Here is a 19,683-nt window from a genome sequence, read left to right as displayed (position 1 = left end):
CCTAACAGGCAATGATCAAGTGATCTCTCTCTTGCCATCCATCTCCATCCTCTGACAAACAGAGGCTAGGGACACCATTCCTTACCCATCCTGGCTAATAGCCATTTATGGACTTAGCCACCATGAATTTATCCAGTTCCCTTTTAAACATTGGTATAGTCCTAGCCTTCACAACATCCTCAGGTAAGGACTTCCACAAGTTGACTGTGCGCTGCATGAAGAAGAACTTCCTTTTATTTGTTTTAAACCTGCTGCCTATTAATTTCATTTGGTGACCCCTAGTTCTTGTCTTATGGGAATAAGTAAATAACTTTTCCTTATCCACTTTCTCAACATCACTCATGATTTTATATACCTCTATCATATTCCCCCTTAGTCTTTTCTTTGTTTACATGTCCTGTTAGACTTCATTACTCACTGGCTGGCACCCATGTATACAGGAAGGCTTACAAGTAAACAGAGCTATTCACAACCAATTGTCCTAGTTAATGGGAGCCATCAAGATTCTAAGCCACCATTAATGGCCCACACTTTGCATAGTCACAGTAGGACTTCAGAGTAACACTTCATATTTCTAGCTTCAGATACAAGAGTGATACATACATACAAATAGGATGACCACACTCAGTACATCATAAGCTTTGTAATGATACCTTACAAGAGACGTTTTGCATAAAGCATATTCCAGTTACATTATACTTACACTGGGAGGAGTGGTAGATACGCTGGAGGGTAGGGATAGGATACAGAGGGACCTAGACAAATTAGAGGACTGGGCCAAAAGAAACCTGATGAGGTTCTACAAGGACAAGTGCAGAGTCCTGCACTTAGGACAGAAGAATCCCATGCACTGCTACAGACTAGGGACTGAGTGGCTAGGCAGCAGTTCTGCAGAAAAGGACCTAGGAATTACAGTGGATGAGAAGCTGGATATAAGTCAACAGTGTGCCCTTGTTGCCAAGAAGGCTAACAGCATTTTGAGCTGTATAAGTAGGGGCATTGCAAGCAGATCGAGGGATGTGATTATTCCCCTGTATTGGACATTGGTAAGGCCTCATCTGGAGTACTGTGTCCAGTTTTGGGCCCCACACTACAAGAAGGATGTGGAAAAATTGGAGAGTCCAGTGGAGGGCAACAAAAATGATTAGGGGGCTGGAGCACATGACTCATGAGGAGAGGCTGAGGGAACTGGGATTGTTTAGTCTGCGGAAGAGAAGAATGAAGGGGGATTTGATAGCTGCTTTCAACTACCTGAAAGACGGTTCCAAAGAGGATGGATCTAGACTGTTCTCAGTGGTAGCAGATGACAGAACAAGGAGTAATGGTCTCAAGTTGCAGTGGGGGAGGTTTAGGTTGGATATTAGGAAAAACTTTTTCACTCAGAGAGTGGTGAAGCACTGGAATGGGTTACCTAGGGACGTGGTGGAATCTCCTTCCTTAGAGGTTTTTAAGGTCAGGCTTGACAAAGCCCTGGCTGGGATGATTTAATTGGGAATTGGTCCTGCTTTGAGCAGAGGGTTGGACTAGATGACCTCCTGAGGTCCCTTCCAACCCTGATATTCTATGTTTCTATGATAAGCATATTTCCATAAACATATGGAGTGCAATGTCACACTAAGGTCTCCTGGTTTGTTGCCCTGATTATTGGCCAATGCTACCTCCTATAGAATCAGTGGTGGTTGCCATATTCAGCACTGACAAGACATCTCATAGTAACCAACATGTGCCATATAAGTGGCTGTCAGGAGTGGGGAAGATGGAACATCTGGGGGCATTATTCCAGGCCTGGCACTCCCAGCAAGAATGAGCCGCGGCTTGTTGCAGCTGCCTGCAGTACTGGAGGAAACAGGCTGAGACTCCTGCCTGCAGCACCAGCTGGCTGCTGCTGTGCCTCTCTCCTGGCAATCGCTGCAGTGCTCACCCCTGGAAACAGGATGTGAGAGGCCAGTTCCAGGGAGCCTGAGCCAAGGGCCAACTCCGCCTGTCCCCTCTCCTTTCGCCTGGCCCGAGGAGAGCTCCAGACTCCACAGAGAGGCCCGAGGAGAAACCACCCCAGCTAAATGGCCCAGCTCTGAGACTTCTCACTAGAGCTGGTCAAAAATGCTAAGAACCAGAAGACTGGGTGTGACAGCACCACCTGGTGATGCCTGCCAGAACAATGTTTTCTACTAAATAATTTAGAAAATTTTTATTTTTACCAGATTTTTTGTTTTTCCAGTGAAACGAAACCTGAGAAAAAGTTATTCAGGTTTTCACAGAAAACTTTTGAAAGAAGGAAACAAACAAAAAGATTTATCTTTTCTTTTACCCAGTTCTTCTTTTTCCTTCCCCTTCATCCATGTAAATGAGGAGGGATGGGGGGAGATGTGTTATTGTCGCAGGGGAAAGCCTGGGGGCAGAGTTTAGGATTTGCATTGCAGTGCAATGGTGGGAGTGTGGCACTGAACATGAAGGAGCTGTGAAAGTGGTGACAGGGACATGCATATTAATATTTGTTTCCCTTCAGATCCCTTCTGTGGGCGTTTCCTTGTGTTCAGGGGATCGGGTGGTTTGATGCTCCCCTGTCCAATTCAGCGGATGTAACTGTTCTAAGTGAGGTTTCTCTTTGTGGGAAGTGCCTTGGTTCTATGCATGAAAGTGGTAAAGTGGAACCCTCAATAATATTGTTATTCTCTTGAGAGACTGCTGAGGAGGAGTTACAGCTGTTGCCTTAGCGTGGAGCCTTCTGCTTCCCATCCTGTCCATCACACCAGGCTGCCCATCATTGTGGGGCATTAAAAGTGGTACCTGAAGTGGTGCCAGGAACACGGGACTGTACGTGGCAGAAGCATCAACTGCCCCCTGCAGGATCCCTCACTGCTCAAGAATATTCTTGTGTGACCTGAGCTCCTTGTCCCTCCTACCCACCCAGCAAGACAAGCCCCCTGGGGCATAGACACTATAGGCATAAAAAATAGAGGGTGCTCTGTACCTACCGGCAGCCCCACAGATCAGCGCCTATCCCTTCTCCACAAACCCTCTTGCCCACCGTGATCAGCTGTTCAGCTGGCGGTGTGCAGGAGGCACTGAGTGGGAGGAGGAGGAGGAGCAGAGGTGGGAAGAGGGGGGCGGACCGGGGGCAGGAAGAGGGCGGGGGTGGAGGCTTGGGGGAAAGGGTGGAGTGGAGGCAGGGCCTGGAGTGGAGCAGGGGTCAAGCACCCCAGTAACTGAGGAAGTTGGCACCTATGCCGTTGGGCCTGGGCATGGCTGAGCTCTGAGCCTGTCACGAGCCTAGCCTCTCTCCTTGGTTCTTCATTTAGGGAAGGACCAGCCTCCTGCCACCCCCTGGTACCACATCCTGGACAGCCCCGCCCCTCCCCTCCCAGCAGCTTCCCCCTGGGCAGAGTCCCAGGCCCTGAGTCACTCGCTGGCTGCTCGTGGCTGGCCAGGCCCAGGGTCTCCAGCAGAGCTGTTGGTGTGGCACCATGCTTGCTGCCAGGGCTCCGGGCCTGTTGTCCCAGCGCTGACCTCTCCCCTGCGGGTGGGGACGCTGCTGCTCTCAATGGCTGAGCCCCTGTCTCTGCCGCTGCCTCTGCTGTTGCGCTCGCAGGCTCAGCACGTGCCAGGGCCAATGCGGCGCTGCTGGGGCTGCTCCTTCCCTCAGCACCTGGATTCTCTGTGTCTGGGGCAAATGGCGGGTGAGTGGGCAGGGACCTGCTCAGAGACACACACCCTGTGCTGCACCCAGAGGGCAGAGACCAGCCAGGGCTGGGCAGCAAAGTGCCACTGCGCTGGGATTAACCCTTTCCTTCCACCCACCCCACCCACCCCAGCAGCCTCTGACCCCAGGGACCCAGGTCCGGCAGCTCGGGGGAATTGCTGGGTGAATGTGTGGGGCAGAGTAACCAGGGCTCCCTGTGCCCCAGGGTCCCCGTGTGCAATGGGGAAGGCCCCGTGCTGTCACGCTGACCTTAGGGGCTGGGCAGTGAGTGTTGTTTGATCTAGCGCCCACGAGTGAGCCAGGCCCTGCAGAGACAGAACAAGGGGCTGCCGGCCCCATAGAGCTCCTGGTCTGAGTGTAGACAAAGCCCACCAAGGGCAGCAGCAAACAGTGGGGGAGGGGACATGTGGGTCCCATTGTGGGGCCAGCCACTCCCTGAGCCCAACCTGTGACTGTTTTTTGGGTAGACAGGATTGTAGTGACTCTGATGGCTCCATGCTGGGCCCTAGGTCACCCCTCAGGGAACAGACAGGGCAGAGGCAGCCTGAGGATGGCGGGAGCTGGAGGCTGGGGGGAAGCGGGAGCCACCTGGGAGCTGGGGCAAGGACACTGGAAGTCAGGTGGGTGCCCATAACCCTGTGCTGTGTTCACTCCAGGTTCCCACTCTGTGATGCAGGCTCTGTTGGGGTCAGATGCCGTGATGAGGGGCCCTCACAGACAGACTGAAGAGAGCGAGGCTCTGTCTGCATGGAGAAGGGGCAGCAGTTCTGTTAAATGGGTTCCAGTTTTGTAGACTCATCATGGGGGGCATCCTCAGGTACCACCCCCAGCCATTTCAGGGTGTCTTGGCAAGGATCTTGCCTCAGTTTACCCTATTCAGCACTCCTTAAATTACGCCTCGCAGTCTAAAAGATCTGAGAAAAAAGTCCTCTGCTGGGGTCTGCTCTGAGTCCAATTAAACCCCAAAATAAAATCTTCTCCTTCACTCTGCTCCAGCCTCCAGCTCTCATTCAAGCTCCTCACTCATAGAATCAGGGTTGAAAGAGACCTCAGGAGGTCATCTAGTCCAACCCCCTGCTCAAAGCAGGACCAACACCAACTAAATCATCCCAGCCAGGGCTTTGTCAAGCCTGACCTTAAAAACCTCTAAGGAAGGAGATTCCACCACCTCCCTAGGTAACCCATTCCAGTGCTTCACCACTCTCCTAGTGCAATAGTGTTTCCTAATATCCAACCTAGACCTTCCCCACTGCAACTTGAGACCATTGCTTCTTTTTCTGTCATTGGTCACCACTGAGAACAGCCAAGCTCCATCCTCTTTGGAACCTCCCTTCAGGTAGTTGAAGACTGCTATCAAATCCCTCCTCACTCTTCTCTTCTGCAGACTAAATAACCCCAGTTCCCTCAGCCTCTCCTCGTAAATCATGTGCCCCTGACCCCTAATCATTTTTGTTGCCCTCCGCTGGACTCTCTCCAATTTGTCCACATCCCTTCTGTAGTGGGGGGACCCAAACTGGACACAGTACTCCAGGTGTGGCCTCACCAGTGCCGAATAGAGGGGAATAATCACTTCCCTTGATCTGCTGTCAATGCTCCTACTAATACAGCCCAATATGCCATTGGCCTTCTTGGCAACAAGGGCACACTGCTGACTCATATCCAGCTTCTCGTCCACTTTAATCCCCAGGTCCTTTTCTGCAGAACTGCTGCTTAGCCAGTCGATCCCCAGCCTGTAGCAGTGCATGGGATTCTACCTTCCTAAGTGCAGGACTCTGCACTTGTCCTTTTTGAACCTCATCAGATTTCTTTCGGTCAAATTGTCTAGGACACTCTACACCCTATCCCTATCCTCCAGTGTATCTACCTCTCCCCCCATTTTAGTATCATCTGTGAACTTGCTGAGGATGCAATTAATCCCGTCATCCAGTTCATTGATAAAGATGTTGAACAAAACCGGCTCGAGGACCGACACCTGGGGCACTGCACTTGATACCAGCTGCCAGCTAGACATTGAGCCATTCAACAATCTAGCCAGCTTTCTATCCACTGTGACAAAGTTCCTCCTCTACCTTGGTGGGTCCTGCACTTAGTGGTTGATTTGCTCACCTCACAGATTCACCCTGTGGGTCAGGAAACAGCCCAGAGACCTTCCCCTCTGGTAGAAGCCACAGTCCAGGTCAATTCCTCCTGTGTTTGATCAACAGTTGGGAGGTTTGCAGGGAACTCGGACCCGCTGTCTACTCCGGGTTCCAGCCCAGGGCCCTGTGGACTGCAGCTGTCTAGAGTGCCTCCTGGTACAGTTGCATGACAGCTACAACTCCCTGGGCTACTTCCCCATGGCCTCCTCCCAACACCTTCTTTGTCCTCACCATCGGACCTTCCTCCTGATGTCTGATAACGTTTGTACTTCTCAGTCCTCCAGCAGTATGCCTACTCACTCACAGCTTCTTGCACACCTCTTGCTCCCAGTACCTCACACGCACTTCCTCTCCTCTGGCTCCCTCCCTTTGGCCTGACTGGAGTGAGCCCTTTTATAGCATCAGAGGGGTCTTAATTAGAGTCAGGTGCTTAACAGCCTCACCTGACTCTTAGCAGGTTAATTGGAGTCAGGTGTTCTCATTAGCCTGGAGCAGCCCCTGCTCTGGTCACTCAGGGAACAGAAAACTGCTTATCCAGTGGCCAGTACATCTTCCTTCTACTACTCTGCTGTTCCCAACTGGCCTGGGTCTATCACACCACCTTATAGTCCATTCATCCAATCCATACTTTTTTAACTTGCTGGCAAGAATACTTCGGGTGACCTTATCAAAAGCTTTGCTAAAGTCAAGATATATCACATCCACCGCTTTCCCCATATCCACAGAGCCAGTTATCTCATCATAGAAGGCAATCAGGTTTAGGCTGACCAGACAGCGGGTGTAAAAAATCAGGACAGAGGGCGGGGGGTAATAGGAGCCTATATAAGAAAAAGACCCAAAAATCGGGACTATCCCTATAAAATAGGGACATCTAGTCACCCTAATCAGGTTGGTTAGGCATGACTTGCCCTTGGTGAATCCATGTTGACTGTTCCTGATCACCTTCCTGTCCTCAAGTCAAGTCTCAGTCCTCCTTCCCGGAGATGGGCTTGAATTAGTTTCCATCATGAAATCAGATAACTCCAGCCCTCCTTCCTGGAGCTGGGGTCATTTCAGACTGTGCCTTTATTCTCTGCATCCACTTTCTCCAGCTTGGGGCAGCTATCCAGGGTTCTGTCCTGCTACCGCTGCTCCTGTCATTGTGATCTGTGGCAGCTCCTCCCCCTTAGGGGAGCTCCTCTGTCTAGGACAGTGGTCCTGATACTTTTTTGGTCATGCCCTCCCTTACCTGGTTTGCCCCCACCCCCCACTCCGGGAGCTGCAGTTGGGACCTGGGCCAGGAATGAGGCCGCAATTGGGGCCAGGAGCTGGGGCTGTGGCTGGGAGTGGACCCACATTTGGGGCTCCGGGAGCGAAGCCGCTGGTGCAGTCCGAGCTGCAGCTGGGGCTGCAGTTGGGGCCAGGGGCTGGGGGCTTCGGCCGGGGGCAGAACTACGGTTGGGGCTTGTCAAGGTTCCTTCCCCACTCTGGACTTTAGAGTACAGATATGAGGACCTGCATGTGAACCCCTAAACTGAATTACCAGCTTAGATCTGGTTTTGCTGCTACCACTCCCAAATACTAACTCCCTTCCCTGGATAGACTTGAGAGACTTCTTCACCAAGTTCCTGGTGAACACCGATTCAACCCCTTGGATCTTAACACAAGGAGAATTTAACCATCCCCCCTCCTTTCCCCCACCAATTCCTGCTGAGTCCAGATCTAATCCTCTTGGATCTTAACACAAGGAAAAATCAATCAGGTTCTTAAAAAGAAGGCTTTTAATTAAAGAAAGAAAGGTAACAATCATCTCTGTAAAATCAGGATGGAAAATAACTTTACAGGGTAATCAGATTCATAGAGCCCAGAGGAACCCCCTCTAGCCTTAGGTTCAAAGTTACAGCAAACAGAGGTAAAACCTCTTAGCAAAAAGGAACATTTACAAGTTGAGAAAACAAAGATAAAACTAACACGCATTGCCTGGCTGTTACTTACAAGTTTGAAATATGAGAGACTGGTTCAGAAAGATTTGGAGAGCATGGATTGATGTCTGGTCCCTCATAAGAACATAAGAACATAAGAACGGCCGTACCGGGTCAGACCAAAGGTCCATCTAGCCCAGTATCTGTCTACCGACAGTGGCCAATGCCAGGTGCCCCAGTGGGAGTGAACCTAACAGGCAATGATCAAGTGATCTCTCTCCTGCCATCCATCCCATCCTCTGACGAACAGAGGCTGGGGACACCATTTTACCCATCCTAGCTAATAGCCATTTAGGGACTTTACCACCATGAATTTATCCAGTCCCCTTTTAAACATTGTTATAGTCCTAGCCTTCACAACCTCCTCAGGCAAGGAGTTCCACAAGTTGACTGTGCGCTGCATGAAGAAGAACTTCCTTTTATTTGTTTTAAACCTGCTGCCTATTAATTTCATTTGGTGACCCCTAGTTCTTGTCTTATGGGAATAAGTAAATAACTTTTCCTTATCCACTTTCTCCACATCATTCATGATTTTATATACCTCTATCATATCCCCCCTTAGTCTTCTCTTTTCCAAGCTGGAGTCCTAGCCTCTTTAATCTTTCCTCGTATGGGACCCACTCTAACCCCCTAATCATTTAGTTGCCTCTTAGTCCCAAGAGCAAACCACCCCCAAAACAAAGAGCACACAAACAAAAATCTTCCCCTCACCAAGATTTGAAAGTATCTTGTCCCCTTATTGGTCCTTTGGGTCAGGTGTCGGTCAGGTTACCTGAGCTTCTTAACCCTTTACAAGTAAAAGGATTTTGGTGTCTCTGGCCAGGAGGGATTTTATAGTCTTGTACACAAGAAGGCGGTTCCCTTCCCTTTATAGTTATGACAGGGCTAGAGCTGCAGCTGGGGTTGTAGCCTGGAGCAGGGCCGGGAGTCCGTGGCTGAGGCTGGAGTGGAGCTGGAGGCAAAGCAGGGCTGGGTGGAGTTCCCTTCCCCCCACCCATGGGGGCTGGTCCAGGCCCTGCCATGCCCCCCAAATGTTCCTCCATGCCATGAGGGGGGCATGACCCACAGTTTGGGGACCACTGCTCTAGGAACATCCATTCCAGGCTCCTTGCTCTGGTGAGTTCTCCTGGGAGCTCCTATCCTCAGCACTTTCCTGTCCATAGGATCCCTTCAGCTGAGCCCTGATAACCCTTTATCAGGCTCATTAGCTGTTTCGCTGCCAATCAGCCACCTAGGGATTTAATTACTTCCAAGTTGGTCTGGGTTGTCTCATTCTCCCTTACAGGGGCCTGTCACAGGTAGTCTGGTCCCTGACTCCCCTAAAAGGGCCAGGCCCCTTGACACATTTCCCCTCACTCCCAGAGCCAACTTGTATTCAAAGGTAGGTTTGACCATGGCTGACACTTGGTTATGTTCCGCAGCCGGAGTGAGGTGGGGGGTACTTCCTGCCCTGCTGCCACAAGGAAATCTGCTAGGTTCCTGGCCATAATTTTATTCTCATCACTGAAGTATGAAGAGACCAGGAGTTTGATTCCCCAACTTTCTCTGTAGCTCATGTCACAGGTAAAATCCACCATAGTCTTCAGCATGTTATAGTTCAGAACAACTCTTTGTCCATAGCAGAGGTAGTCAATATCACTGGGCTTTCATCTTTGGTGTGATGGTTGTGCAGCAGATATTGGCTGGCTACAGAGCTTCCCTCTCAGCCAAATACACACCAGATGTGTTCATCACAGAATCCTTTAATGTTCTTCCAAGTATGGCTGAGGTCAGCTTTAATATGGTATTTTACACACAGCGCTACCTAGTGGTTGAACAGCATAATACAGTTTAGCGCTCCATTACATCTCCCCTTTTAAGTTCTACATTCCTACCATTTACAATATTTACATTATCACAATGTCTTTGAGGTTCAGTATGGATCAGTCTGTTAGGTGTCTCTGAATGGTGCTGGTGTTCTAATTACACGACCCGAACAGGTGATAGCTTGGCCATCTGGCTGTCCATTAGATCCAACGACTGACTATGGTCTGTCTAGAATCCTTGAGTCATCTGCTTGTTCCGCATCCACCATCTATAGAGTTTGCTCCGTTGATTGGTCTTTCTGAGGAACAAACTGTAGATGTTGACAATTTCTGTTGGACTCTCCTCTCTTGATCTCGATCAAATACCAACTGGGTGTTGAATTCTTTTTCTTTACAACAGCTGGAGTATTCCATTCATTTTCTCCATCCAGTTTGACACAAACATGGTCACCAGGTTCTAGGCCTGGTAGTTGTCTCAGTGATGTCTGTTGTAAAAGTGTTCGTAATCTTTTTTTGCCTTTTCATTCAATTTGGCTACTCTTTATGTGTCTGGCTACTTTGGACATAGATTCTTTTCCAAAGTTGGGAGGGTTGATCTGAGTTGTCTTCCCATCAGGAGTTGTGCTGCACTATATCCAGTAGCTGCTAGGAAGTTAGCTAATGTAACGCCAATATTTAAAAAGGGCTCTAGAGGTGATCCCGGCAATTACAGTAAGTCTAACGTCGGTGCCGGGCAAATTAGTCGAAACAATAGTTAAGAATAAAATTGTCAGACACGTAGAAAAACATAAACTGTTGAGCAATAGTCAACATGATTTCTGTAAAGGGAAATCGTGTCTTACTAATCTATTAGAGTTCTTTGAAGGGGTCAACAAACATGTGGACAAGGGGGATCCGGTGGACATAGTGTACTTAGATTTCCAGAAAGCCTTTGACAAGGTCCCTCACCAAAGGCTCTTACGTAAATTAAGCTGTCATGGGATAAAAGGGAAAGTCCTTTCATGGATTGAGAACTGGTTAAGAGACAGGGAACAAAGGGTAGGAATTAATGGTAAATTCTCAGAATGGAGAGGGGTAACTAGTGGTGTTCCCCAAGGGTCAGTCCTAGGACCAATCCTATTCAATTTATTCATAAATGATCTGGAGAAAGGGGTAAACAGTGAGGTGACAAAGTTTGCAGATGATACTAAACTACTCAAGATAGTTAAGACCAAAGCAGATTGTGAAGAACTTCAGAAAGATCTCACAAAACTAAGTGATTGGGCAACAAAATGGCAAATGAAATGTAATGTGGATAAATGTAAAGTAATGCACATTGGAAAAAATAATCCCAACTATACATACAATATGATGGGAGATAATTTAGCTACAACTAATCAGGAAAAAGATCTTGGAGTCATCATGGATAGTTCTCTGAAGATGTCCATGCAGTGTGCAGAGGCGGTCAAAAAAGCAAACAGGATGTTAGGAATCATTAAAAAGGGGATAGAGAATAAGACTGAGAATATATTATTGCCATTATATAAATCCATGGTACACCCACATCTCGAATACTGTGTACAGATGTGGTCTCCTCAGCTCAAAAAAGATATTCTAGCACTAGAAAAGGTTCAGAAAAGGGCAACTAAAATGATTAGGGGTTTGGAGAGGGTCCCATACGAGGAAAGATTAAAGAGGCTAGGCCTCTTCAGCTTGGAAAAGAGAAGACTAAGGGGGGATATGATAGAGGTATATAAAATCATGAGTGATGTTGAGAAAGTGGATAAGGAAAAGTTATTTACTTATTCCCATAAGACAAGAACTAGGGGTCACCAAATGAAATTAATAGGCAGCAGGTTTAAAACAAATAAAAGGAAGTTCTTCTTCACGCAGTGCCCAGTCAACTTGTGGAAGTCCTTACCTGAAGGCTAGGACTATACCAATGTTTAAAAGGGAACTGGATAAATTCATGGTGGCTAAGTCCATAAATGGCTATTAGCCAGGATGGATAAGAATGGTGTCCCTAGCCTCTGTTCGTCAGAGGATGGAGATGGATGGCAGGAGAGAGATCACTTGATCATTGCCTGTTAGGTTCACTCCCTCTGGGGCACCTGGCATTGGCCACTGTCGGTAGACAGATACTGGGCTAGATGGACCTTTGGTCTGACCCGGTACGGCCGTTCTTATGTTCTTATGAAGGTAGATAGATATTACCACATCCAAGGTAGAAGCCAAACTCGAACAACTTAATGGGACAAAATCGGAGGGCCCAGATAATCTTCATCCAAGAATATTAAAGGAACTGGCACATGAAATTGCAAGCCCATTAGCAAGAATTTTTAATGAATCAGTAAACTCAGGAGTTGTACCATATGACTGGAGTATTGCTAACATAGATCCTATTTTTAGGAAAGGGAAAAAAGAAGTGATCCGAGTAACTATAGGCCTGTTAGTTTGACATCTGTAGTATGTAAGGTCTTGGAAAAAAATTTGAAGGAGAAAGTAATTAAGGGCATTGAGGTCAATGGTAATTGGGACAAGTTACAACATGGTTTTACAAAAGGTAGATCGTGCCAAACCAACCTGATCTCCTTCTTTGAGAAGGTAACAGATTATTTAGACAAAGGAAATGCAGTAGATCTAATTTACCTCGATTTCAGTAAGGCATTTGACACGGTTCCACATGGGGAATTATTAGTTAAATTGGAAAAGATGGGGATCAATATGAAAATTGAAAGGTGGATAAGGAACTGGTTAAAGGGGAGACTACAACGGGTCGTACTGAAGGGTGAACTGTCAGGCTGGAAGGAGATTACTAGTGGAGTTCCTCAGGGATCAGTTTTGGGACCAATCTTATTTATTTTTTTTATTACTGACCTTGACACAAAAAGTGGGAATGTGCTAATAAAGTTTGCGGATGACACAAAGCTGGGAGGTATTGCTAACACAGAGAACGACTGGGATATCATATAGGAAGATCTGGATGACCTTGTAAACTGGAGTAATAGTAATAGGATGAAATTTAATAGTGAAAAGTGCAAGGTCATGCATTTAGGGAATAATAACAAGAATTTTAGTTATAAATTGGGGACACATTAGTTGGAAGTAACAGAGGAGGAGAAGGACCTCGGAGTATTGGTTGATCACAGGATGACTATGAGCCACCAATGTGAAATGACCGATAAAAAAGCTAATGCAGTTTTAGGATGCATCAGGCAAGGTATTTCCAGCAAAGATAAGGAGGTGTTAGTACCGTTATATAAGGCACAGGTGAGACCTCATCTGGAATACTGTGTGCAGTTCTGGTCTCCCATGTTTAAGAAGGATGAATTCAAACTGGAACAGGTTCCGAGATGGGCTACAAGGATGATCCGAGGAATGGAAAACCTGTCTTATGAAAGGAGACTCAAAGAGCTTGGCTTGTTTAGCCTAACCAAAAGAAGGTTGAGAGGGGATATGATTGCTCTTTAGAAATATATCAGAGGGATTAATATTAGGGAGGGAGAGGAATTATTTAAGCTTAGTACCAATGTGGACACAAGAACAAATGGGTATAAACTGGACACTAGGAAGTTTAGACTTGAAATTAGATGAAGGTTTCTAACCATTAGAGGAGTGAAGTTCTGGAACAGCCTTCCAAGGGGAGTAGTGGGGGCAAAAGACATACCTGGCTTTAAGACTAAGGCCTGGTCTATAGTAAGGGGGGGTCGAACTAAGGTACGCAAGTTCAGCTACGAACTCGAACTACCTTAGTTCGAAGTACTCACCTGTCCAGATGCCGCGGGATCGAAGTCCGCGGCTCCCCCGTCGACTCCACCACCGCCGTTCGCGGTGGTGGAGTTCCGGAGTCGACGGGAGTGCGTTCGGAGTTCGACATATCGCGTCTAGATGAGACGCGATATGTCGAACTCCGAGGAGTCGAACGCTATCCGCCGACCCGGGCGGGTAGTGTAGACGTACCCTAAGCTTGATAAGTTTATGGAAGGGATGGTATGATGGGATAGCCCAATTTTGGCAATTGATCTTTGATTATCAGCAGGTAGGTATGCCCAGTGGTCTGTGATGGGATGTTATATGGGATGGGATCTGAGTTACTATAGAGAATTCTTTCCTGGGTGCTGGCAGGTGAGTCTTGCCCACATGCTCAGGGTTTAACTGATTGCCATATTTGGGATCGGAAAGGAATTTTCCTCCAGGGCAGATTGGCAGAAGCCCTGGGGGTTTTTCGCCTTCCTCTGCAGCGTGGGGCTCGGGTCACTTGCTGGAGGATTCTCTGCAGCTTGAGGTCTTCAAACCACAATTTGAAGACTTCAATAACTCAGACATAGGTTAGGGGTTTGTTACAGGAGTGGGTGGGTGAGATTCTGTGGCCTGCATTGTGCAGGAGGTCAGACTAGATGATCATAATGGTCCCTTCTGACCTTAAAGTCTATGAGTCTATGAGAGTCCCAGCTGTGCCCAGTGGTGGCAGGGCTGTGCCCAGTGGTGGCAGGGCTGCACCCACAGTGTGTGTGGGGACAGCTCCAACCTGTTTTTAGCAACAAACCAGCCACATACAGCCCCAAAGCAACAGAGATTCCCTGGGGCCAGCCCCATTCACTTCCCTCAACCCTCCTGGCACCTGCCCTTCCCTTACTCTTCCCTCAACCCCTGTGCCCACCTGGCCCCTGCCTCTATCCCCACCCCTCCCCTTCTTCTCACCCCCTTTCTGCTCACCTGGGCCCCTGCCCTTCTGCCCCCACTTTGCCTCCATGGCATGTGCCCCTGCCCTCCCCCCATCACTGCCCCCCTGGAACTCACCCCTCCCTTCTTCCCCTTCCATCCTGTACCTGCCCCCTCTCCCAACCATCCTTTGCACCCTGGAGCACACCCATCACTTCACACCCCTGCTACCTCTTGGCATGAATCTCTCCCCTTTCCCCCTCTGCTGCCATGTCTCCCACCCCTCCCCTCGCCTCCCAACTGCCCCCATGGTGACTGACACTTCCCTCACCCCCTCTGCCTCTCCATGGCCCCCCACCCTTCACCCTCCTCTGCTGTCTTGGCTCCCGCCCTTCTCACCCCCCTCGGTCCTGCCTGGCACCCGCCCCTTCCCTTGTCCTACTGTGTCCATCCCTCCTCTAGCCCCACTCTGACCCTCTGGTTCCTGCCCCTCCTTGATCCCCTCTCCTAACACCTCCCTCTACCCACCTGCCCTGCCTCTCTGATCGCCCCACTCTGCCCCCTAGTGCCCACCCCTCCCATCACCCCCACTCTGCCCTCTGGTGCCTGTCCCTCCCTCCTCTGCCCTCCCTGTGTCTGTGGTTCTGCTCAACCCCCTCAATCTCTCTGGCACCTGCCCTTTCCCTTCCCCCTTCGCCCTCCTGGTGCCTGCCCCTTCCATCACTCCCTCTACCCCCAGCACCTGCCCCTCCCCTTGCCCCCTTCCACCTTTCTGCCCACCCTCCTCATGCCCTCTGCCCCCACTCTCCTCGTGCCCCTCTGCCCCATCACCCATGACTTGCCCCATCCCCTGCCTTTCTCGTGCCCACCCCTCCTTTCACACACCCCCTCCTGGCACACACTCCACCCCACCCCCCTTCCCTCCCTTTATCTGCCCCTTCCTTTCCCCCTTCTGTCCCCTGGCACCTGCCCCTCCCCCTGCCCCTCTGGTGCCCACCTCATCACTTGCCCCCCTTTGCCCCCAATACCTCCTCTTGCCCCTTGTTCTTCCTGGTGCCTGCCCCATTCCATGCTGCACCACTGTCACCCTGGTGTCTGCTCCACCCCCTGCCCCATTGCTGCCTGCCCATCTTCTCTCCCTGCTCTGCCCCCTGGCTTTCACTCCTCCCCTCTCATGCCCCTCTAGCCCCCTGGCACCCACCCCTTCCCTTGCCCTCCCACCCACTGATAAACACACACCCCCATTTGCCCCTGATGCCTTCCCAATCCCTTGCCCCACCACAGTCCCCACCCAGCATTTGTCTCTCCCCCACTCTGCCCCTGGTTCCTGCTCCTTCCTTCTCCCATCCAGGGCCCTACTTCTCCCCTCGGCACAAGCCACTTCCCTCACCCCCACCCCCTGGTGCCTGCCTCTTCCCTTGCACCCCCTCCCCCCTGCCACCTTCCCCTTAGTTCTCCCCCTCCTTTCCCCTCGCCCTCTGCCTCCCTGTCCTGAAACATGCACCCCTCACCCCCCCCCCGTTAGTCACCTGGTGCCATCCCATCAGTTCACTCCTCCTCTGCCACCCTGAGACCCAGCTCTACCATTGCCACCGTCTGCCTCCATGGTGCCTGCCCCTGCCTTTGCCTCCTCTGCCTGCCAGGTGCAAACTCCTTCCCTTGCCCCTCTTTGGGCCCCTTGGTGTCTGCCCCTCCCCTCACCCTCTCCTAACCTCTGGGTGCCGCCCCTTCCCTCACCCTCCCTCTGCCCACCTGGTGCCCTCTCCTCTCTCTCCTCCTTGCATCTGCCCCTCTGCTCATCCCCCCATACCTCCTGGTGACTAGCCCTTCCCTCCTCCCACCTCTGTCTTCCTGGCACCCACCCCCATGCCCCTCTCCCCCTTTATGACTGTCCTTCACCTCGCTCCACTGTTGCCCCATGGGGGTCTGCCCCACCCCTTGTCTTCCCATGTCTCTCTGGCACCTGCCCTACCCTAACCCTCACCCCTCTTTGTCCCCTTCTCACCTGCGCTTTCTCCCACCCCTCCTTTTCCCCTGGTGCCAGCCCCTCCTTCTACTCCCCGTCTGTCGCTAGTTCCTGCCCCTCTGTTCACCCCTTGTGTCCCCTAGTGCAAGCCCCTTCCCTTCCCCCCATCCCCTGGTGCCACCCACCCCTTCTCTAGCCCACCCTTTGGATCCCTGGTGCCCACCCCTCCACATCTCTCTCTTTCCCTTGGCACCAGTCCTGCCTCTCATGCATACTCTATGCCCCTGATGCATGCCCCTCCCATTCTCCCTTAGCCCTGCACCAGTGCCTGCCCCTCCCATCACCCCATGCTGCCCCCTGGCACATGCTCCTTTGCTCACTCCCCACACACACAGCCCCCTGGCACCTGCCCCTCCTCCACCCACTGGTGACTGCCCCTGCCCTAGCCAGGCCCTCTGCCCCTGGACTCCTGCCTCACTCTGTCCCCCTGGTGCCTGCCCATTTGCACCCCCCATGGTACTGGCACCTGCCCCACTGCTCATCCTCCCACCCCCTGGCACCTGTCCCTCCCATTGATTCCCCCGTCCCATTGGAGCCCCCCCCCACCATTCCCTCACATCCCTCTGCCCCTTGGTGCCCACCCCTGAAGCCCCTGGGAACCTGCCCTTCCCTTCACCCCCCCGCCCCTGTCTTCCTGGTGCCTGCTCCATTCCCCCCCACCCCATTGTCCTTGAGCCTGCCCTTCTGCCCCTCCCCCCACTGCTCCTGTCACCTGCCCTTCCCATTTCTCTCCCTGCATCAGCCTGTCCCCTTCCCTCCCCCGCTCCTCCTGCCCTTTCCCTGCTCATTGTCTCCTCACAGGCTGACGGGCCCTGACTCCCCTCAGGCAACAACCCCTCCCCCACCCCGCCCCAGCAATTAGATTAACGGGGACACAGGTTAATTTCCCCTTGATCCCAGTGACCAGCCCCTGCCCCCGGCTCTGACTCTGTGACTCTCTCCCCAGTGGACGTGACTCTGGATCCAGACACGGCTCATCCCGACCTCATCCTGTCTGAGGATCGGAAACGTGTGAGACGCGGAGACAAACGCCAGGATCTGCCCAACAACCCTGAGAGATTTGATCGTTGTGTCTGTGTCCTGGGCACTGAGGGGTTCGTGGGCGGGAGGCGTTACTGGGAGGTGGAGGTGGGAGACAAGCCTGAGTGGGACCTGGGGGTTTGTAGGGAATCTGTGAGCAGGAAGGGGAGGGTCACATACACACCTGGGAATGGATACTGGGTCGTGTGGCTGAGGGGTGGGGAATACAAGGCCTGCACCTCCCTCCGGACCCCCCTCCCCGTGAGCGTCAGGCCCAGCCGGGTGGGGATTTTCCTGGACTATGAGGCGGGCGAGGTCTCGTTTTACAATGTGACTGACAGGTCCCATCTCTTCAGCTTCACTGACACCTTCTCCGGGACACTCCACCCTTATTTCAGTCCTTGTCCCAACGCTGGGGGTAAAAACGCGGCTCCCCTGATCATCTGCCCGGTCCCAACTCAGGCCTGAGGGAATCTCTGTCCCTGACAGTGACCCCACAGCACAGACTGCCCCCTCCCAGCCCTGCTGCTCTTCCCGCCCCCAGTGGTGGGGGCCTGTTACTGCAGCAACTGGACTTTCTGTGCTGACCGGACGCTGCCAGTTTCCCTTTTCAGCTGGAGGTTCCATTCGAAAACTGGACACCTGGCAACTCCCAGCCCTCACCTTCCCCCGTCCCCTGCCCCAGGGGTAGCAGGTGGTGGTGGACGGGGTCATTCACTCCTGTCAGAATGTTCTACCCCTGTGAAATCTCAGTGTAAAATATGAAAGAAAAAAGATAGTTCTAATTTAGAAAATGTTATTGCAACAAGGTGTAAATACAAGAATATTTTAATTTACATTTCAATGCTATTTCAAAAGCAAGCATCTAAACCTATTTTTAGAAATGTAATTATTTACATTTTTTTTATTCTTCCCTCAAATCTATATTGAAGTTTAACTTCTCTAAATAACGTCATTTGTATTTCAACTGTGGAATTTAAAGAAATCCAAAATATTTATCTTAACAAAATAAACTATTAAAGTGTCATACTGGGTTGTTCAGTTACAATGTACATGTGTCAAAAACATCACAACTACACACATGTGCAGCTGCGGGCTCGCTCTCTCTCCCCATTGCTCCCCCGTTATTGTCTTGACTGGTTCTCTCTGGAAGGGAGGGCACATACACCCACCTCCTGCACTATAGCTTTGAAAATTAACAGGTGAAAAAATGATAGAATTAATTAAGCAAAATATTTAAATTAACTCACACAAGATAATATAATATTCTTTGAACTTCTGTCAGCACTAATTCATTTGATTTTTAACTTTCTAGCTACATATAATCAGTAATCAAGATATAACCCTTCCTTTCTTTTTCTCACATCAATTAACAAAACACAGCCCCCAACATCAAATGCTATCTCCCTATAGATAGGAATTTCTTCCACAATCTCAATTTTTTATTTTATTTTTCTTTAGAAATATTATTTGCAGGCAATGCACTGTCAGTGCCCACTGTTGATTTCAATGTACTGTCGGGCTTTTCATGTTCTTGGTTATAAGGACACAACAAATGTAGTTTGAGATAGAGAGGGGGTTGTATTCCTTTACTGAATCATCACAAATTAACTTAATTATATTAAAGACGCTGGCACTTAATGACACATAACATGAAATTTGGTGAAGCTTTATTGGGAAATCTTTCTTCTTGGCCATACATCAGTCGAAAGGGTGATATTTTTGTTGTTGTGAGGTTTAGAGTACAAAGAAAATAAAGTTGCTACAAGAAATTCATCACAATTCCTTTGGCTTCTGTCCACCACCTTCTGGAATGCTCTGTAAAAATAGTGACCGGTCTAATTCCTTGAAATTAGTGACTGAACCTAATTTCTTCAAGAGCTAGCTGAGCAGAGTGTGAGGGGAGACACATCACATGGCATTGCTAGGATTACTTTTTGTTTTAAACCTGATGCATTATGAACATTTTCAGTGTAATAATGCAGTTTTGAAGATGTATTCACAATATGCCATTCATGGCAGTGTGCCCTAAACTTACCTTGATTATTTGAAAATAAATACCCTAAAATTATCTTTTGATGGATTCATTTGTGTTTTTATCCAGTCTGCTGGTGTCTAGGTGGCATGGGCTGCTGTCAACCTATGTGTTTTTCCTAGTTTTTAACACAGGGAAATTTAAATCTGAAAATAGATAATTTGTCCCTAAAATTTCCTTCTGAAATATCTGCGTTCCTTTCCCTATTTCTCATTGAATTATGAGTAAGTAATGTGGTTTCTTATCCAATTTCATTGTGTTATTACATGGGAAAATATGTTGACAAATAGTAAAAATCATGTTGTATATTAACCTATCTGACAAGACATAAAAATGTGTTGTCATTCACAATTTACA

The 19,683-nt window shown here is 49.8% G+C and overlaps 1 protein-coding gene across 1 annotated transcript in view; it reads left to right on the top strand.

Moving 5' to 3' along the window:
• Window positions 1-17,882, top strand: part of LOC123346787 (E3 ubiquitin-protein ligase TRIM39-like) — a 30,450-nt gene extending 12,568 nt beyond the window's left edge. The window contains exon 7 of the mRNA XM_044984247.1: window positions 17,218-17,882. Coding sequence (XP_044840182.1) covers window positions 17,218-17,759 — 542 coding nt within the window. The 3' untranslated portion in view covers window positions 17,760-17,882. The remainder of the gene's footprint in view (window positions 1-17,217) is intronic.
• The last annotated feature ends 1,801 nt before the right edge of the window (window positions 17,883-19,683 follow it).

Source organism: Mauremys mutica, chromosome 12, assembly GCF_020497125.1.
Source record: "Mauremys mutica isolate MM-2020 ecotype Southern chromosome 12, ASM2049712v1, whole genome shotgun sequence".
NCBI lineage: Eukaryota > Metazoa > Chordata > Testudines > Geoemydidae > Mauremys > Mauremys mutica.
Note: the sequence above shows the minus strand (reverse complement) of the source record. Positions and strands in the feature narration are given on the sequence as shown.